This window comes from Anolis sagrei, chromosome 1 (genome assembly GCF_037176765.1).
Source record: "Anolis sagrei isolate rAnoSag1 chromosome 1, rAnoSag1.mat, whole genome shotgun sequence".
Classification (NCBI taxonomy): domain Eukaryota; kingdom Metazoa; phylum Chordata; class Lepidosauria; order Squamata; family Dactyloidae; genus Anolis; species Anolis sagrei.
The window spans coordinates 8,974,319-8,991,033 of record NC_090021.1 but is presented as its reverse complement, the minus strand read 5'-3'; the positions used below and the strand labels follow the sequence as shown (position 1 = coordinate 8,991,033).

At 45.3% G+C, this 16,715-nt stretch overlaps 1 protein-coding gene across 2 annotated transcripts in view; it reads left to right on the top strand.

The window, feature by feature from the left end:
- RP1L1 (RP1 like 1) overlaps positions 1-14,759 on the top strand; it is a 58,538-nt gene extending 43,779 nt beyond the window's left edge. For both annotated transcript variants that reach the window (XM_060754656.2, XM_060754657.2), the window contains exons 3-4: positions 4,231-4,396; positions 6,190-14,759. In XM_060754656.2, coding sequence (XP_060610639.2) covers positions 4,231-4,396; positions 6,190-13,178 — 7,155 coding nt within the window. In that variant the 3' untranslated portion in view covers positions 13,179-14,759. The remainder of the gene's footprint in view (positions 1-4,230; positions 4,397-6,189) is intronic.
- Positions 14,760-16,715: the final 1,956 nt, after the last annotated feature.

The following is a 16,715-nucleotide window of genomic DNA, read 5'->3' as shown; positions in this document are numbered from 1 at the left end:
GTTGTGTTTCAAAACATCATCATCATCATCATCATCATCATCATCATCATCATCATCATCTATTCAGTGTTTTTGCAATGCACTAGTTATATTGGATTGCCTCATTACAGAACTCCATCCTGAAATATGCAAGTCCTGCACATCTTTGGACCTGGATGGGAGGCTTCCAATAAATGCCTGTTGCTATAGGGCAGGGGTCCCCAGACTAAGGTGACTTGAAGGCCTAAACACAATGGCATCAAACCATAGAATCATAGAATCCTAGACTTGGAAGAGACCTCATGGGCCATCCAGTCCAACTCCATTCTGCCAAGAAGCAGGAAAATTGCATTCAAAGCACCCCTGACAGATGGCCATCCAGCCTCTGTTTAAAAGCCTCCAGGGAAGGAGCTTCCACCACATTCCATACTGTTCTGTCGTGCGCTGGGCCTGTAAAGAATTTCCTTTAAAATAGGATGTGCAACCTTTGCCCAGCGGGAAGCCAGGGGGCCCCAAAAAGAAGTTCTCAGGGATCTTCCACCACAAATGGTCTTTAGATGGCTCGTGAAGTATAACAAAGCCCTTTATTAATGAACAATCAAACAGAAACTTTTCTTGTCTTCAATAAAGTTAAACAAATGCTTCCAGGCTTCTATGCAACTGGTGGCTTCCTAATCTTGTCCACGAAGGACAGGCAATTGTCTTCAGTAACTGTTACTTTACTTTAAGGAAAATCCCTTTTTAACTTCTCTCAGGCTGACTGTAATCTAATCCTTACTGATGTGGGCTCCACTACCGGGTCTATCTGTGTCTCGAGCACCGAGTGGACCTACCAGTAAAGGCCAGTAGATTCTCCAGCTGGAATTCTTTGGTCTTCCAAACTGTTTGCCCTCCGTAATTCTTCAAAGCTTTAGGGCTGTTTCCCTGGAAATCTTTGGAATCTTTGGAGGCTCTTAAGACTGTTCTCCTCCGGAAAGTCTTAAGGGTTGAAGCTTTTGTACAGGAGGAGCTTGTACATGTCTTGTACATTAGCTTACCTTACTGAGACTAACTAAAAATGGCTCCCTTCCCTTCCCAATTGCCCTGAACAAGGAGCGGAACCAACACTTAACGATGATGGACAGGTGACTTGCCCTATGACTGCAACCAAAGGAAGCCACCTATCTGCAGAGTCTCTGAAACCTTGGACTGCAAGCAAACATTTAATACAAAGCAAATAAAGTTGGAGCTCCTGGTACAACCGTACCAGAACACATACCCTCCAACATTTTGCAGAATTAGCTGGGACTTGTGCGGCCAAGCATCTTCATAGTGTGGTTAAGATGGCAAATGTTATGAATGAAAAGGGGTGTGCATGTTAAGAGAGGATGCAGCAGATTGCTTTTGCCTGGGTCTACTGGGAATTGCAAGATTGCAACCCTTTCAATGGAAACTATGTTTGTAGTATGAACTGAGATTGCAGCAATGGAAGTAAGCCAAAGACAACAGGAAAGGAAGAAAGAGAAATCCGGGCATGTTAAAAGTGCCTGCATAAGTGCAATGGTAGACGGTGAATTGAGATAACTGGATGGCGAACCTATAGGTATAAGGAAGAATGGTGTTTCGTGTGTCATTCAATGGTTATCAAAAGAGAGCTAACTGGCTGGCATTCAAAGGGATCTTGTAGCGCTTCTGAGACAAATGGTGCCTCGACACTGTAGAATGAATGCAGCCTGACATCCCCTTAACTGCCATTGCTCAATGCAATGGAATCATGGGAGTTGTAGTTTGACTAGGCAGTAGGAGAAAATAATAAAGAACTGGTTGAACTACACCTCTCAGGATTTGATAGCAATTAAAGGGGTGCCAAATTGCACTGGTGAGACCTGACCTGGAATACTGTGCAACAATCCAAGCTGGAAGGTGTCCAGAGAAGGGCAACTAAAATGCTTTGGAAACCAAACTCTCTGAGGAATGGCTTTGGACCTGGGTATATTAAACTTGGAATGGAGAAGGTGGCGAGGAGACATGATTGTTGTTGTTCATTCGTTCAGTCGTCTCCGACTCTGAACCTCATGGACCAGCCCATGCTAGAGCTCCCTGTCGGCCGTCACCACCCCCAGCTCCTTCAAGGTCAGTCCAGTCACTTCAAGGATGCCATCCATCTATCTTGCCCTTGGTCGGCCCCTCTTCCTTTTACCTTCCACTTTCCCCAGCATCATTGTCTTCTCTAGGCTTTGCTGTCTCCTCATGATGTGGCCAAAGTACTTCTACTTTGTCTCTAGTCTCCTTCCCTCCAATGAGCAGTTGGGCTTTATTTCCTGGAGGATGGACTGGTTGGATCTTCTCGCAGTCCAAGGCACTCTCAGACCTTTCCTCCAACACCACAGCTGAAAAGCATCTATCTTCCTTTGCTCAGCCTTCCCTAAGGTCCAGCTCTCACATCCGTAGGTTACTACAGGGAAGACCATGGCTTTGACTAGGCAATGGATCTTTGTTGCCAGTCTGATGTCTCTGCTCTTTACGATTTTATCGAGACTGGACATTGCTCTCCTCCCAAGAAGGAAGCGTCTTCTGATTTCCTGGCCACAGTCTGCATCTGCAGTAAACTTTGCACCTAGAAATACAAAGTCTGTCACGGCCTCCACATTTTCTCCCTCTATTTTCCAGTTGTCAGTCATTCTTGTTGCCATAATCTTGGTTTTTTTTATGTTTAGCTGCAACCCAGCTAAACATGATAGCCATGTTTAAATGTTTGAAGGGATATCATTATCAGTGTCATGTCAATATATATATTGTACAAGTTTAAAATGTCCATGCTGCTAGCTGTGAAAGAGTTAATCTTTGGAACATTATGAAGCATGCATAGAACAGGCAAGGAAGATGCTGCAATAGTCTAGGAGGCTGGATTAATGAGCTGATAATAGTGGGGTATAAATAGCAGACACCATTGTTCTGCTTCTTCTCTCTTGCATCGTGACCGTGCTAAAGAGTAAATGTTATTGCAATGAATGAAATGTAAATAAGGATAAGAGCCGCTTATTGAAGCAGAAACAACTGTCTGAAGTCAGTTAATCGGATGATATGAAGCAAGTTGGCCTTGATAAGGGTTATGGGCCCAGCACGCTTCTGCTGTTTTCTGTTGCTCTCGAGATTGAGAGTCAAAACAGTGGTTTCAAAATAGGATAAAGATTCCACCTTAATGTTAGGCATATCTTCTTGACTGTAAGAGCTGTTTAACCATGGCATGGACAGCCTTAGAAAGGGGCAGACACGAGAATGTGTAGGAGGTCTTTAAACTAAGAGCAGTATATGTGAAAAAGATCTTGGAGTCCTTGTGGACAACAAGTTAAACATGAGCCAAAAATGTGATGCGGCGGCAAAAAAAGCCAATGGGATTTTGGCCTGTATTAATAGGAGTCTAGTGTCTAGATCCAGGGAAGTCATGCTACCCCTCTGTTCTGCCTTGGTTAGACCACACCTGGAATATTGTGTCCAATTCTAAGCACTACAATTGAAGAGAGATATTGACAAGCTGGAATGTGTCCAGAAGAAGGTGAATCAGGGGTCTGGAGAACAAGCCCTATGAGGAGCGGCTTAAGAAGCTGGGCTTGTTTAGGCTGAAGAAGAGAAGGCTGAGAGGAGACATGATAGCCATGTATAAATATGTGAGAGGAAGTCATAGGGAGGAGGGAGCAAGCTTCTTTTCAGCTGCCCTGGAGACTAGGATGCAGAACAATGGCTTCAAACGACAAGAAAGGGGGTTCCATCTATACACAAGGAAGAACTTCCTGGTGGTGAGAGCTGTTCAGCAGTGGAACTCTCTGCCCCAGAGTGTGGTGGGGGCTCCATCTTTGGAAGCTTTTAAACAGAGGCTGGATGGCCATCTGTCGAGGGTGCTTTGAATGCAATTTTCCTGCTTCTTGGCAGAATGGGGTTGGACTGGATGACCCACGAGGTCTCATCCAGCTCTATGATTCTATGAGGTTGAATGGGAAATTTTGGGAAGTGCTTTAGCTATGCATAACAGCATGGCAGGGGTTGGACTAGACAATCTTTGTGGTCCTTTCCAAGTTTGGGTGGCACAATCAATGCATTGTTCCACAGGCAGAAAATTCACCTACGCAATCCCCAGACAGGATCTTGGCCACCATAACAGTCATGGAAACCCATTGGGTAAACTTGGACTAGTTGTACACTCTCTTTTAGGATTGCCCCAAGTTTGAAATGACTTGCAGACTTTGATGACTCCTGTGTTCCTCTCTCCTCCAGATTGACAGCATGCAAGCCCTGTTGCACTGTCCGAATGTGTTGGTCTGCGTCGGCCGGGAGCCTTTCAAACCAATGGTGAAGGAAAACCCCAGGAAACACTCTTCGGAGAAACTGCCAGGCCTGACATCTCGAGCCAGCAGCAACAACAATGGCGAAAACCAAGAAAGTAAGAGTAGTGGTACATTTGCTTTTCCAAGGATGTCAATGGCAGCTAGAATCATGCCTCCAGATTTGTGGGTCTCACATTTGAGGATCTGATTGTTATGTTTTCTCTAGGAATCTCCAGATATGGCCAAAATAGTGTTGCACTGGAAGACCTAAAGACTCCTAAAGGGAATACATCAATAGTCATTTTGATGGTCCACTATGGTTAATGTCTAGCAGAATTTCACCATAGAGGTGCACTGGAGGGCCTAAAGCAGGCATGGGCAAACTTGGCCCCTCCAGGTGTTTTGGACTGCAACTCCCACAATTCCTAACAGCTGGTAGGCTGTTAGGAATTTTGGGAGTTGTAGTCCAAAACAACTGGAGGGCTAAAATTTGGCCATGACTGCCCTATAGATTCCCAGAGAGCTGTATATGCAGATGTTTTTGTCTGCATTTCCCCCAGCTCCTAATCTCAGCAAATTTGGAGGGATGACTATAAGGTCTTGCATGCCAGTGGTGCGGTGACTCCACTGTGGGGTCTAGTCTGAAAACTGAGCCAGCCAATATGCTGAACCTCTTTGAAGGTAAATGTTCAACCACCTCTAAAGTCTTGGTGTGAAATTTTCAGAATGCTAACAAAACTTTCAAAATAAATGGCAGTTTCTAATTGGTTCTGCCATATAAACATAGCAAAAGTTTATTTAACTGCAAAAGCTGTCTTTGTGCAAGGGACATCGCCCTATAGCACATTTTGGTTTGTTGTGTCTCCACAAATTGAACAAAGTTTCTGGCTCAAAAATAAAGCTTCTGGAGTAAATACCACACCATGGATCAGGAAATAACACTTTCAAACCAAGAACAGATTTTCTTTATTATTAAAAAATGTTTTATAAAAACTTTGAAAAATCAGTGGATAAGTCAAATGTTCTGAAATTTGGTGAGCTAACAGTGGTGAAATTTTGAAAGTTTGAAAGTCTCAACAAAAGTTTGCTCCAGGCACTGTCAGGCCATTATATGCTAATCAAGGTGGTCAGTTGAAACATTCACACCTAGCTCCAGCAGGCAAGAGTCCTTTGTCCCACAGATATATAAACCCTTTTTCCTAGTTCCAACAGACCTTACTACCTCTGAGGATGCTTGCCATAGATGCAGGTGAAACGCCAGGAGAGAATGCCTCTAGACCATGGCCATATCGCCCGAAAAAACCTACAAAACCCACTGAGAGTCTACTGTATTATTACATCATTATAATTGTCGTTGTGGTTGTGGTTGTCTGCTGGAGCTAGGTGTGAATGTTTCAACTGACCACCTTGATTAGCCACTGTCAGGCCATTATATGCTAATCAAGGTGGTCAGTTGAAACATTCACACCTAGCTCCAGCAGACAAGAGTCCTTTGTCCCACCCTGGTATATAATTTTAAGATATATATACCCTTTTTCCTAGTTCCAAAAGACCTCACTACCTCTGAGGATGCTTGCCATAGATGCAGGTGAAACGCCAGGAGAGAATGCCTCTAGACCATGGCCATATAGCCCGAAAAAACCTACAACAACCCTTTGAAAGTTTTGTTAGAGTTCTGAAATTTTCACCACCAAAACTTTAGAAACACTTTAGAAACAAAGCACCACTGCCTCCTAGTTTTGTAAATACTTTAGAAAAAATTAGATACATGGATCACACATGCCTAGTGCCTTGTCATGGAGATATTCCCCTTTCCTTATTGTGTCCCATTTAATCCCTTTAGCACCTACTCTTGTAACACTTTTTCCATTTTCTCATTCCTTTCCACACCCACCCTTTTAAACCATAGTGAACTTCGGACTGGAAGCCAAAAAGAGTGTGATGCACCCACGGTCATCTTTGAGCAATCGGTCTCAAAGGTTTTCCTTGTCGTCGGAAAAATCCTCCATCAATGGCTTGACAACGTCATCTGAGAATGGCGCTCCATTTCCACGCAATTGTCCGCACTCGAAAGCAGAGGACCTGACCCATTCCTTAGTCAATGACGACATAGAGAAGAAGGTTCATGTGAATAAAGATGGCAGTCTGTCTGTCGAGATGAAAGTACGCTTCCGTCTGCTGAATGATGAGACACTGCATTGGTCCACGCAGCTCAAGAAGTCCATGCATAAGATACCTGGTGAAGAACTGAGTGTCAGCAACGACAATGGAGTAGAGCTCACGGAGAACCCAGAAGCTAGCTCAGAGCTGGATGACGCTTCCCTCCTCTACCCCTGCGATATTGATTCTTACATGTCCAACGTTGATGAGTCAGAGATCGACGAGGTCCGTTGCCGTAATTGTGGGAAGCCGTGCAAGGACTATGACATCTGGAAGAACCCCATGCACATTTCTCAGAAAGAGGAACCAGGGGTGAGGAGCACTTGGTACACCCATTCTTCATGCTCAAGCACTTCATCCCACCGGAGGATCGTCCGCAAAAAGGTGGCCTCCGTGGACAGCATCCGCACCTCGTCCAGTGGAGAGGAATATTCCAAACATGTGGTCAGAGAATCTTCTCATTACTCAGAGACTGTAGAGAATACGGTAGAGTACCGTGAGGTCAAAAATTGCTGCTGTCAAGGTGGTTGCGGCCAGTCCGACACAAGCCAAAGGGGGACGCCTGAGGCAATGGACACCATAGTCAACTCAGTCAGTTTGCAAAACGAGGAGGAGGATGCAGCAGAGGGAGGAGAAAATATCAACACTGGTAGCCGACCAGGGAGTAACAAATCGAAATCCTCTCAAGGTTCAGCAGAAAGCCAAATAAGAATATGTGAAAAAACTAGCAGTTTGGAAAGGACCATTTCGTCTGGTAGCATCAAGGACAAAGGAGAGCTTGAAGATGCTGTTGCCTGCTCATCCCCTCCAAACAGTGTCTACAGCAGGTCTGGTAAGGGCAGCGTATTTGACGGAGGACAGGAAAATGCTGATGAGGTTTCCGAGAATGACCGTGCAGTTTCTTCTATCTCCATGGATTCGTGCGCTAAGAAAGATGCAGCAGGGGATGAAGCTGAAAAGGAGGATGAAGAGATCAATGAAATATATTCTGTTTCAGAAAATCCATGCTCCAATCCATCCATCAAAGATGATACCAGTGAATGTGGAAGATCTTCCACAGCAAGGTCCATAAGGTCGGTATCTAGTGCTGGAAACCATAGGAGAAACAACAGCAATGAAGTTCACCTGTGCAGTGCTGCATCGGCTTCCTCCAGAACTTCCAAGAAGAGCAAGCCAAGCCAAAATCACCTGGAGGTGGCATCCAACAGGTCCGTTGGGTCATCTCGAGGGTCCACCTCCAGTAAGAAGAAGAAAAAACCAAATGGTTCTTTCCAAGCAGAAGATGCAAGGTCCAATAGCAGGGCTTCTCATTATTCCAGAAGCTCATATGAAGTGGATAAAAGAGATTCTGGCCATGCATCCCAAGATTCAAGCCCTCCTCATTCCCATGTGTCATCCTCAAGTGAGGTGGCAGCTCCTCCAGCTTACAAAGCAGAGAGTACAAGCAGTCTTTCCAGGTGCTACAGCAGGTCCTCCAGAAATAGCCAGAAGGAGAACCTGATAGAGGGCTCCATCAAAGTACCATCTCATTGTTCCAGCTTTTCAGACTATGGTGGGGAAAATGGAGATGGAATTCCCAAAGTTGGCTCTCCAGAAGGCTCTTCAAGGCAGGGAGGTGTGTCTGAATCCACTTGCTCAAAATGTGGCCACATTACGAAACCCTGTCGTGATGACCTTCGAAGCACTAGTTCAAAGGTTTCTTCACACTCTGAAGCTAGGAGCAGATGTGCAGAGACGGAAGCTTCAAGGAGAAGTGATGATGCTTGCTCACAGTCCAGCATAGCAATGTCTTCCAAACCAAGACGAAAGAAAGCCAACAGCCTCCATGCTGATATTGAAGGTTCTAGCCAAGTATCAGCCTCTGAGTCCATGTACAGTTTGCGCTATCCCTCCCCTCCAAAAGGGAGACCTAGTAGCAGAAAAAGTAGGCCTCTGCTCCTGAAGAAGAGCTCTAAAGGAACCAGTGCATGCACAGAATCCGAACTGATCCCAGACAAGGAAGAGAAAGAAGTGACTGTCTCACAACCCCCTGAACCTTTGAACACAGAGGAGGGGACATGCCAAGAGAAGCTCCAAGAAGAAGCAGAAATGGAACCTTCTGCTTCCTGTGGTGGCAACGAAATCATTCCTTCTTCTTTGCCCAATGCCTCTCTGGAACAAGTTGTTCATGAATGGTTAAGAAAGATTCCTTCTGAGACCCTGCTGATGAAATGTGAGATGCAGGATGACGGAGAAGGTGCAGAATTAGATACGGAGATACCAGGCTGTTCAAACAGCCAGGAATTGCTGGAGGGAGACTCAGAGGAGAAGAAAGAGGACACCAAGGAAGCTGAAAGCATTGCAGATGCTGCCGAACCCATCATTGAAGGAACAGAAGAAGAGGCAGTTGACGAGGAACCAAAGGAGGAACTCAATGATGAGAAGGTTTCTGAAGCTGTTTTAGAAGAGATGGAAGCTGAAGAAGCCAAGTGCAATCTCTCTGCCCTCACCAGCCAAAACAACCACAAAAAAGACTTGCCCAGTACCATTCAGACTTCTGTCCAGATCATGAAAGCACTGCTGGCATCCAAACAAGAGCCAAAGATGGACCGAGCACATAGTTTGCCAGAGGTATCTCCAACAATGGGGAGAAAACTCAGCAACTCAGCCAATATTTTGATCACCTGCCTCGCAAGCCTTCAGCTCCTTGATGAAGAGTTAGACCCATCCAACAAATCAAGTAAAGGTCTCAATAGGCCAAGATATACAGAGCTCTTGAATATTTTCCAGGCCCTCTGGTGTGGGCACACATCAGAAAAAGGGGGGCCAAGTGCTGACATAAAAGAAGAGGGCTCAGCAAAAGTGCCCTCTGGTTACAAAGGCCACTGTTCAAAAGAGGGCGATTTCACTCCCATGTCCTCTTCAGGGGTTGATGTTAGTAGTGGTGATGGAGGTTCAGGAGAAGGGAGTGTGGCTGGTGGTCGGGATCATGCTTTGTCACAAGAGAAAACAGAGGAAGCCAAACCTGCCGAAGAAGATGCAGAAAATGCTGAACTGAAAGTTGGGAATGAGGAGGCTGAAGAAGAAGCTTCTCAGCCACCAAAATCAGAAGGAGGAGGTGAAGAAGTGGAATCTGTTGGTGGTGAGGAAGTAACTAAAGGCACAGAGGACTGTGAAACTGAGCAGGCAAGTGAAAAAGAAGTGGCTGAAGAGGGAGCAGTGGAAGAAAGTGACCAACAAGAAAATGAACATGTGGAGTGTGGTGAAGTAAATGCTGATGGCGATATCATCCAAGTGGAATCTGGTAAGGAAGCAGTGGAAGAAAATGACCAAGAAGGAAATGAAAATGATGCTGATGGAGATATGCTCCAAGTGGAAGCTGAAGAGGAAGCGGTAGAAGAAACAGGCCAGCAAGACGATGACAATGTTGAGGGTGGAGAAGTAGATGCTAATGGAGATACCATCCAAGTGGAAGCTGAAGAGGAAGCAATGGAAGAAACCAGCCAGCAAGAAGATGAAAATGTAGAGGGTGGAGAAGTGAATGCTGATGGAGAGACTGTCCAAGTGGAAGCTGAAGAGGAAACAGTGGAAGAAACTGGCCAGCAAGAAGATGAAAATGTAGAGGGGGGAGAAGTTGATGATGCTGGAGAAACTCTCCACGTGGAAGCTGAAGAGGAAGCAGTAGAAGAAAATGACCAGCAAGAAGATGAAAATGTAGTGGATGGAGAAGTGGGTGCTGATGGAGAGACTGTCCAAGTAGAAGCTGAAGAGGAATCAGTAAAAGTAAATGCTCAACAAGAAGATGAAAATGAAGAAGGTGGGGAAGCGGATGCTGATGGAAAGACTGACCAAGTGGAAGCTGAAGAAGAAAGTGGCCAGCAAGAAGATGAAAATGTAGTGGATGGAGAAGCAGATGTGGATGGAGAGACTGTCCAAGTGGAAGCGGAAGAGGAAGCAGTAGAAGAAAGTGGCCAGCAAGAAAATGAAAATGTAGAGGGGGGAGAAGTGGACGTTGATGGAGAGATTATCCAAGTGGAAACCCAAGAAGATAGCCTTGTTAAAGAAGCAGAAGACAGCCCTGGTCAAGAGAATGTTGACCAAGTGACTGAAGAGCCAAGCAACCATGAATTAACTGAAGAGCCAGGCCACAATGACCCAAGTGCAAAGGATGGTAATGATGACAAAGAGTCTGAAATAGGTGGAGCAAAGCAGACTGAAGCTGATGCCCAAGCCGACAGCAAGATAGTTCCCCTTCAAACCCCAATTACAGCTTCCCCCATGGTACAACAAAGGTCCATTGACCCTGACCCCATCTGGGTGCTGAAACTTTTGAAGAAGATTGAGAAGGAATTCATGACTCACTACGTCAGCGCCATGAATGACTTCAAGGTGAAATGGAACCTGCCCAACTCTGATGAGGTGAACCTGATGATCTCCGAGTTGAAGGAAGAAGTGAATCGGAGGATACAAAAGAGTATCGAGAAGGAGTTGAAGAAAATTAGAAGCAGGGCAGGCCGGAAGATACCAAGACCTCCTGATGAACTCCGCCGTGAGTCTACCCTTCAGGTGGAAAACCGTCGCCGCCGCTTACAGAGCATTCGTAAAATGTCCCTGTACAATGACCAGAATCCAAACCAGAGTAACCCGCAAGAGACGTTATCTTATGAGATTGATGAAGACTTCATTTTTAGTACCATTAGAGATGATGACAGCGAGTTGCCTAGTGAGGAGGAGTATTGCCCATGTGATGCCTGCATCAGGAAGAAAATAGAGGCCAGAGCCTTCCGGGGCCCAGTCGTTCTACCAGTGGCAGCAAACGCACCTGTTGTGAAAGCTTTTGACCTCCACCAGATCCTGAAGATGAAGAAAGGCAGCATTCCTGAGAAGATGGTGGAGAACAGTATCGCTGAAGAAGACCAGGACGAAGAAGCTGAAGGGAAGACTGATGAACTTGAGGTTGCTCAGGAAACAGAACCTGAGGAGGGAAAAGAGGTGGGTGAAACCGATGAGAAAGAAGAAGATCAGAAAGTAAAAGAAGATGAAGTTGAAGTTCTCCCTGATGAAGCACCTGAAAATCAGAACTGTGAAGAAGCTGAGGGAGGGGAAGCAACAAATGAAGAAGCAGTGGAGGAAGCAAAAGAAGAAGTGGGAGAGGAAGAAGGAGATGAGGGAAAGGAAGGTGAAGTTGCAGTAGAAGAAGAAGAAAAGGAGGGGGAAGCAGATAAGAAAGAGGAGGAGAAAGAAGATGCACAGGAGGAGGAGGAAGTAGATGTGAAAGTAGAGGAAGGGGAGGAAGTGGAAGCAGGAGAAGGAAATGAAGAAGAATCAGTTAAAGAAGAAAACGAAGGGGAAGAAGTAGAAGAGGGAGACGTAATTGAGGAAGGAGAAAAGGAGGAAGTGAGTGTGAAGGAGGAAGAAAAGGAGGAAGAGGAAGCAAAAGGGGAAGAACAGGAAGCAGAAGAGAAAGAAACAGAGACAGAGGAAGTGGAAACAGGAGAAGAAATGGAGAAGTCTGTGAAAGAGGAAGAAGAAAAGGAGGAAATGGAGGAAGAAAAAGAGGATGAGTCTGTGAAAGAGGAGGATGCAGAAGGGGATGCAGAAGAAGAAATAGAATGGGGAGTAGATGAAGAACATGGAGGAGGAGAAGTGGCTCCTGACGAAGCAGAGGAAGAAAAGGAGGAGAAATCTGTGAAAGAAGGAGAAGAGGAAGTAGAAGAAAAGGAGGGAGGGGAAGAAGGAGAAGATGCAGGAGAAGATGTGACTCTTGATGAAATGGAAGAAGAAAAAGAGGAGCAACCGGTGAAAGATGAAGAAGAAGAAAAAGAGGAAGCAGAAGATGAAAAGGAAGGAGAGGAGAAGGACGAAGAAAAAGTAGCAGAAGAGGGAGGAGAAGAAGTGGCTTGTGAGGATAATAATCAAGAAGAAGACAAAAATGAAGAAGAAGAGAAAGATGTAGATGACGAACAAAAGGAAGATGAAGAAACTGAAGAAGAACCCAAAGTGGAAGATGAAGCAGATGGTGCAGCAGTAGAGCCAGAGCCAGAGGGAGGAGAAGGAGAGAGCCAAAAAGATCCAACTGAAGATGCAGAAAATGCTGATGATGCTGAAGGCTTGGAAGCAGAAGCTGGAGAAAAGGAAAAGGAAATTGAGGAAGACACTGAAGGCGGTGGTGGAGCAGAAGTGGTTGAGGAGGAGGACGCCAAGCCAGAAGAAGACTGTGAAGCTTGTTCCGAAACAGCTGAAGCAGAAGAAGAAGGTGAAAACAAGGAAGGTGAGGCTGAAGCTGAGGAGAAGGAAGAGGAAGCTGAGGGAGAAGATGGCAATGTACCTGAACAGACTGATGGAGATGAAGTAGACCCTGAGACAGTTGCAGAAGAGGAGGAGGCAGAGGATTGTGAGGAACCCAGTGAAGCTATGAAGAACCTCCGGAAAGCTTCGGCTATCTCCTCCATGGGGAACTGTTCACAACAATCTCAGAAAGGATCTGAGGATGGGAGTGATGGAGAAGAAGGTGAAATGAACAAAGATGGTAATGTCAATGGAGAGGCTGGAAGCAACTCAGAGAAAAAGTCTGGAGCAATGTATGCTGACATCGAAGAAGAGGAAGAGGAAGAGGAAGAAGATCGAGCATCCTCACCAGGAAGTGGTGGGAAAGCAGAAGAACCCAAAACTGATGAAAAGGAAGAGAACAACAGCCAGGGCTCCAAAAAGAAGGATGAGAACACAGAGGTCATTGATCAAGATGATCTAGACTTTTAGGATAAGATGTATTGAACCTTTGGGAGAAAGATGTTTCCTCACACTTCCTATGACATGAGACTCGTTTTTTCAACAGAGAGAACCATAATGTGGTATTTTTAAAAATACTTCAATATATTGTCCATGTGAGCAAGTGTGTTCCTCCTCTTTTTTGGAGGGTAAAGACATCTCTGGTGGAGATCTCTGCTTTCTTCAGTGGAGGAGTTTCCTCGTTCTTGTTCTTTTGCACATGATGTTCCTGCGTCTTAGAAATCTTATGACATGAGAATAGCTACAAGCAGTGTATACTATCATCTTCCTAAAGGAATCAGGAGGCATGGACCTCAGTCTTACCTGGAGGACTTATTTGCTGATTCCAGGTATCACCAGATCACATCAAGATGAGTATTATATGACAACCAATGTCTGAGAGCAAACATCAAGCCTTGATTTTTCTCCATATGTTAAATGAATGTTCAGACACTGAGAAGTACATTGATGTGTGTTGACATATTTGCACTGAGACTGGATTTTCAGTGTTGATCCATCTACATCTGAGAAGAATGGAAGTACAGTTGTGATGGGTGGCATTTATACCATTCATCTGTATTAATCTCAATGACATGATTGGGACACAGATTTTGAACATGACTGAGACCCTGGAGAACTGCTACTGGTCAGATTACGGCATGTCGAATTATATGGACAAAGAGTCTGACCTGGCACAATATTGGAATATTTACATCCGTTTTGGTTTGCACTTTTCAACCCATGCTAGTAACTAGGGAGTAAGTTCCACCGAATGCAGTGGGACTTCTGAGTAAACATACCTAGGACTATGCTGTTAATATGTGGTATATTTCAATGTATCTACCTACTTTCTTTTAAATCTTGTTTTTATGCCCAAACAGAGAGAACAGAGAGATGTTATTGAGTTGTTTTTGGTGAGATAACGTGACCCTCTTTATATTGTTGAAGGCTTTCATGGCCAGAATCACTGGGTTGTTGTAAGTTTTTGGGGCTGTATGCCAACAGACCTCATAGCCTCTGAGGATGCCTGCCATAGATGCAGGTGAAATGTCAGGAGAGAATGCTTCTGGGGCATGGCCACACAGCCCAAAAAACTTAGAACAACCCTCTCTTTGTTGAAATCCAATTCTGGGCACTGAAGCTTAACATTTGAATCTTTCTGGTAATCCCAGTTATAGTAGTAAAGGTAAAGGTTTCCCCTTGACATTAAGTCTAGTCATGTCCAACACTGGGGTTGATGCTCACCTCCAATTCTAAGCTGAAGAGAAATGGAGGTGAGCACCACCCCCAGTGTCAGACATGACAAGTGAGTACCATCCCCGGTGTCGGATATGACTAGTGAGTACCATCCCCGGTGTCGGACATGACTAGTGAGTACCATCCTCAGTGTCGGACATGACTAGTGAGTACCATCCCCAGTGTCGGACATGACTACTGAGTACCATCCCCAGTGTCGGACATGACTAGTGAGTACCATCCCCGGTGTCGGGCATAACTACTGAGTACCATCCCCAGTGTTGGACATGACTAGTGAGCACCATCCTCAGTGTTGGACATGACTAGTGAGCACCATCCTTAGTGTTGGACATGACTAGTGAGCACCATCCTCAGTATTGGACATGACTAGTGAGCACCATCCTTAGTGTTGGACATGACTAGTGAGCACCATCCTCAGTGTTGGACATGACTAATGAGTTCCATCCCCAGTGTCGGACATTGTCCATAGACCCCAGCATGATTGCATGGAGCACCTTTGCCTTCCCACACAAGCGGTACCTATTGATCTACTCACATTTGCATGTTTGCATGTTTTCAACTCCTAAGTTGGCAGAAGCTGGGCCTAATAGCGGGAGCTCACCACACTCCCTGGATTCAAACCGCCGATCTTTTGGTCAGCAAGTTCAGCAGCTCAGCAGTTTAACCCACTGTGTCACTGGGGCCCCCAGTTAAAGTATTGCATAAATTATTCTGAATCTAGGTAAATTCCATGGATTCAATGGAGCTCCTCAAGCTGGAGTATTTGTCTTTTTGGCAGTCCATGGCCACTCCTGCTAGTGTTAGCAAGATTTCTAAGGAACAATATCCCATCCATATGTTTGTCATGAATTGGCTTGAAGGCAATGGATAAAGTAAAGGTAAAGATTTTCCCCTGACATTAATTCCAGTCGTGTCCGACTCTCTGGGTTGATGCTCATCTCCATTTCTAAGCCAGAGAGCCGGCATTGTCCATAGACACCTCCAAGGTCATGTGGTTGGCATGACTGCATGGAGTGCAGTTATTGTCCTGCTAGAGTGGTACCTATTTATCTACTAACATTTGCATGTTTTCAAACTGCTAGGTTGGCAGAAGCTGGGGCTGTCAGCGGAAGCTCACTCCGCTCCCCGGATTCAGACCTGCAATGAATAATAAACTCCAATTGGGATTACCAGTAAGATTCAAAAGCAGAGGGAGAGAATGTGGATCAGTTGGAACATGTCCATTGGAGGGCAGCCAACACTTCAAAAGCCCTTTGAGATTTGGTGCATCCGCACTGCAGAATTAATGCAGTTTTACACCACTTGAACTACTGTGGGTCCATGCTATGGAATTCTGGGGTTCATAGTTTGGTGAGGCTCTCTTTCTATTTGATAGAGAACACTATATACTTTGCTAGACTACAACTCCCAGGATCCCATAACATTTGATCATGGCTATTATAGTGGTGCCAAACTGCATTCTTTCTATGCATTGTTGAAGGCTTTCATGGCTGGAACCACTGGGTTATTGTAGGTGTTTGGGCTATATGGCCATGTGCCAGAAGCATTCTCTCCTGACGTTTCGCCTGCATCTATGGCAAGCATCCTCAGAGGTTGTGAGGTCCTCACAACCTCTGAGGATGCTTGCCATAGATGCAGGCGAAACGTCAGGAGAGAATGCTTCTAGCACATGGCCATAGAGCCCAAAAAACCTACAACAACTCAGTGTACTCATTCTATAGTATAGGTAATATTAAGGCATCTCTCAACTCTATGAGGTCTGCTTCTCATTCAACTGTGCAGGATCACAAAGGTCTACAGACATTTCCATCACAGGTGAAAATGTCTATGTGCCTTTATAGTTCCACACACCTGAATGATAAGCAGTTAGACGAAGGCTGACTCACCTCAATGGGAAGCAGACCTGCAAGCGAATGTTTGTTTAGTGCCAACGATGATAGTTTGGAAGGATCGGAGTGGTTGGGCAACTGAAACAATTGCCTAAGAATGGATCAGGATGTTATTTTTTCTGGACAGCTCCCTGCTTGGGATGTTCTAGTTGGAGATTCTGCATTGAACAGTGGGTTGGACTAGATGGCCCTTGGGGTCCCTTCCAATTCAATGCTTCTAGTATGATCAATGCTCTAACTTTGCTGGGGCGTTGTAGCTCACCAAAAGAAACAGCGGAGAATGTGGAAAAGGAAGAGGTTCTCTATTGCACTGCTGTATACAAAAGTCTATGGCTGGAAATCTGTGGGTTGGTCTCAGCTGCAGAAGACCCTTGAATGGTGA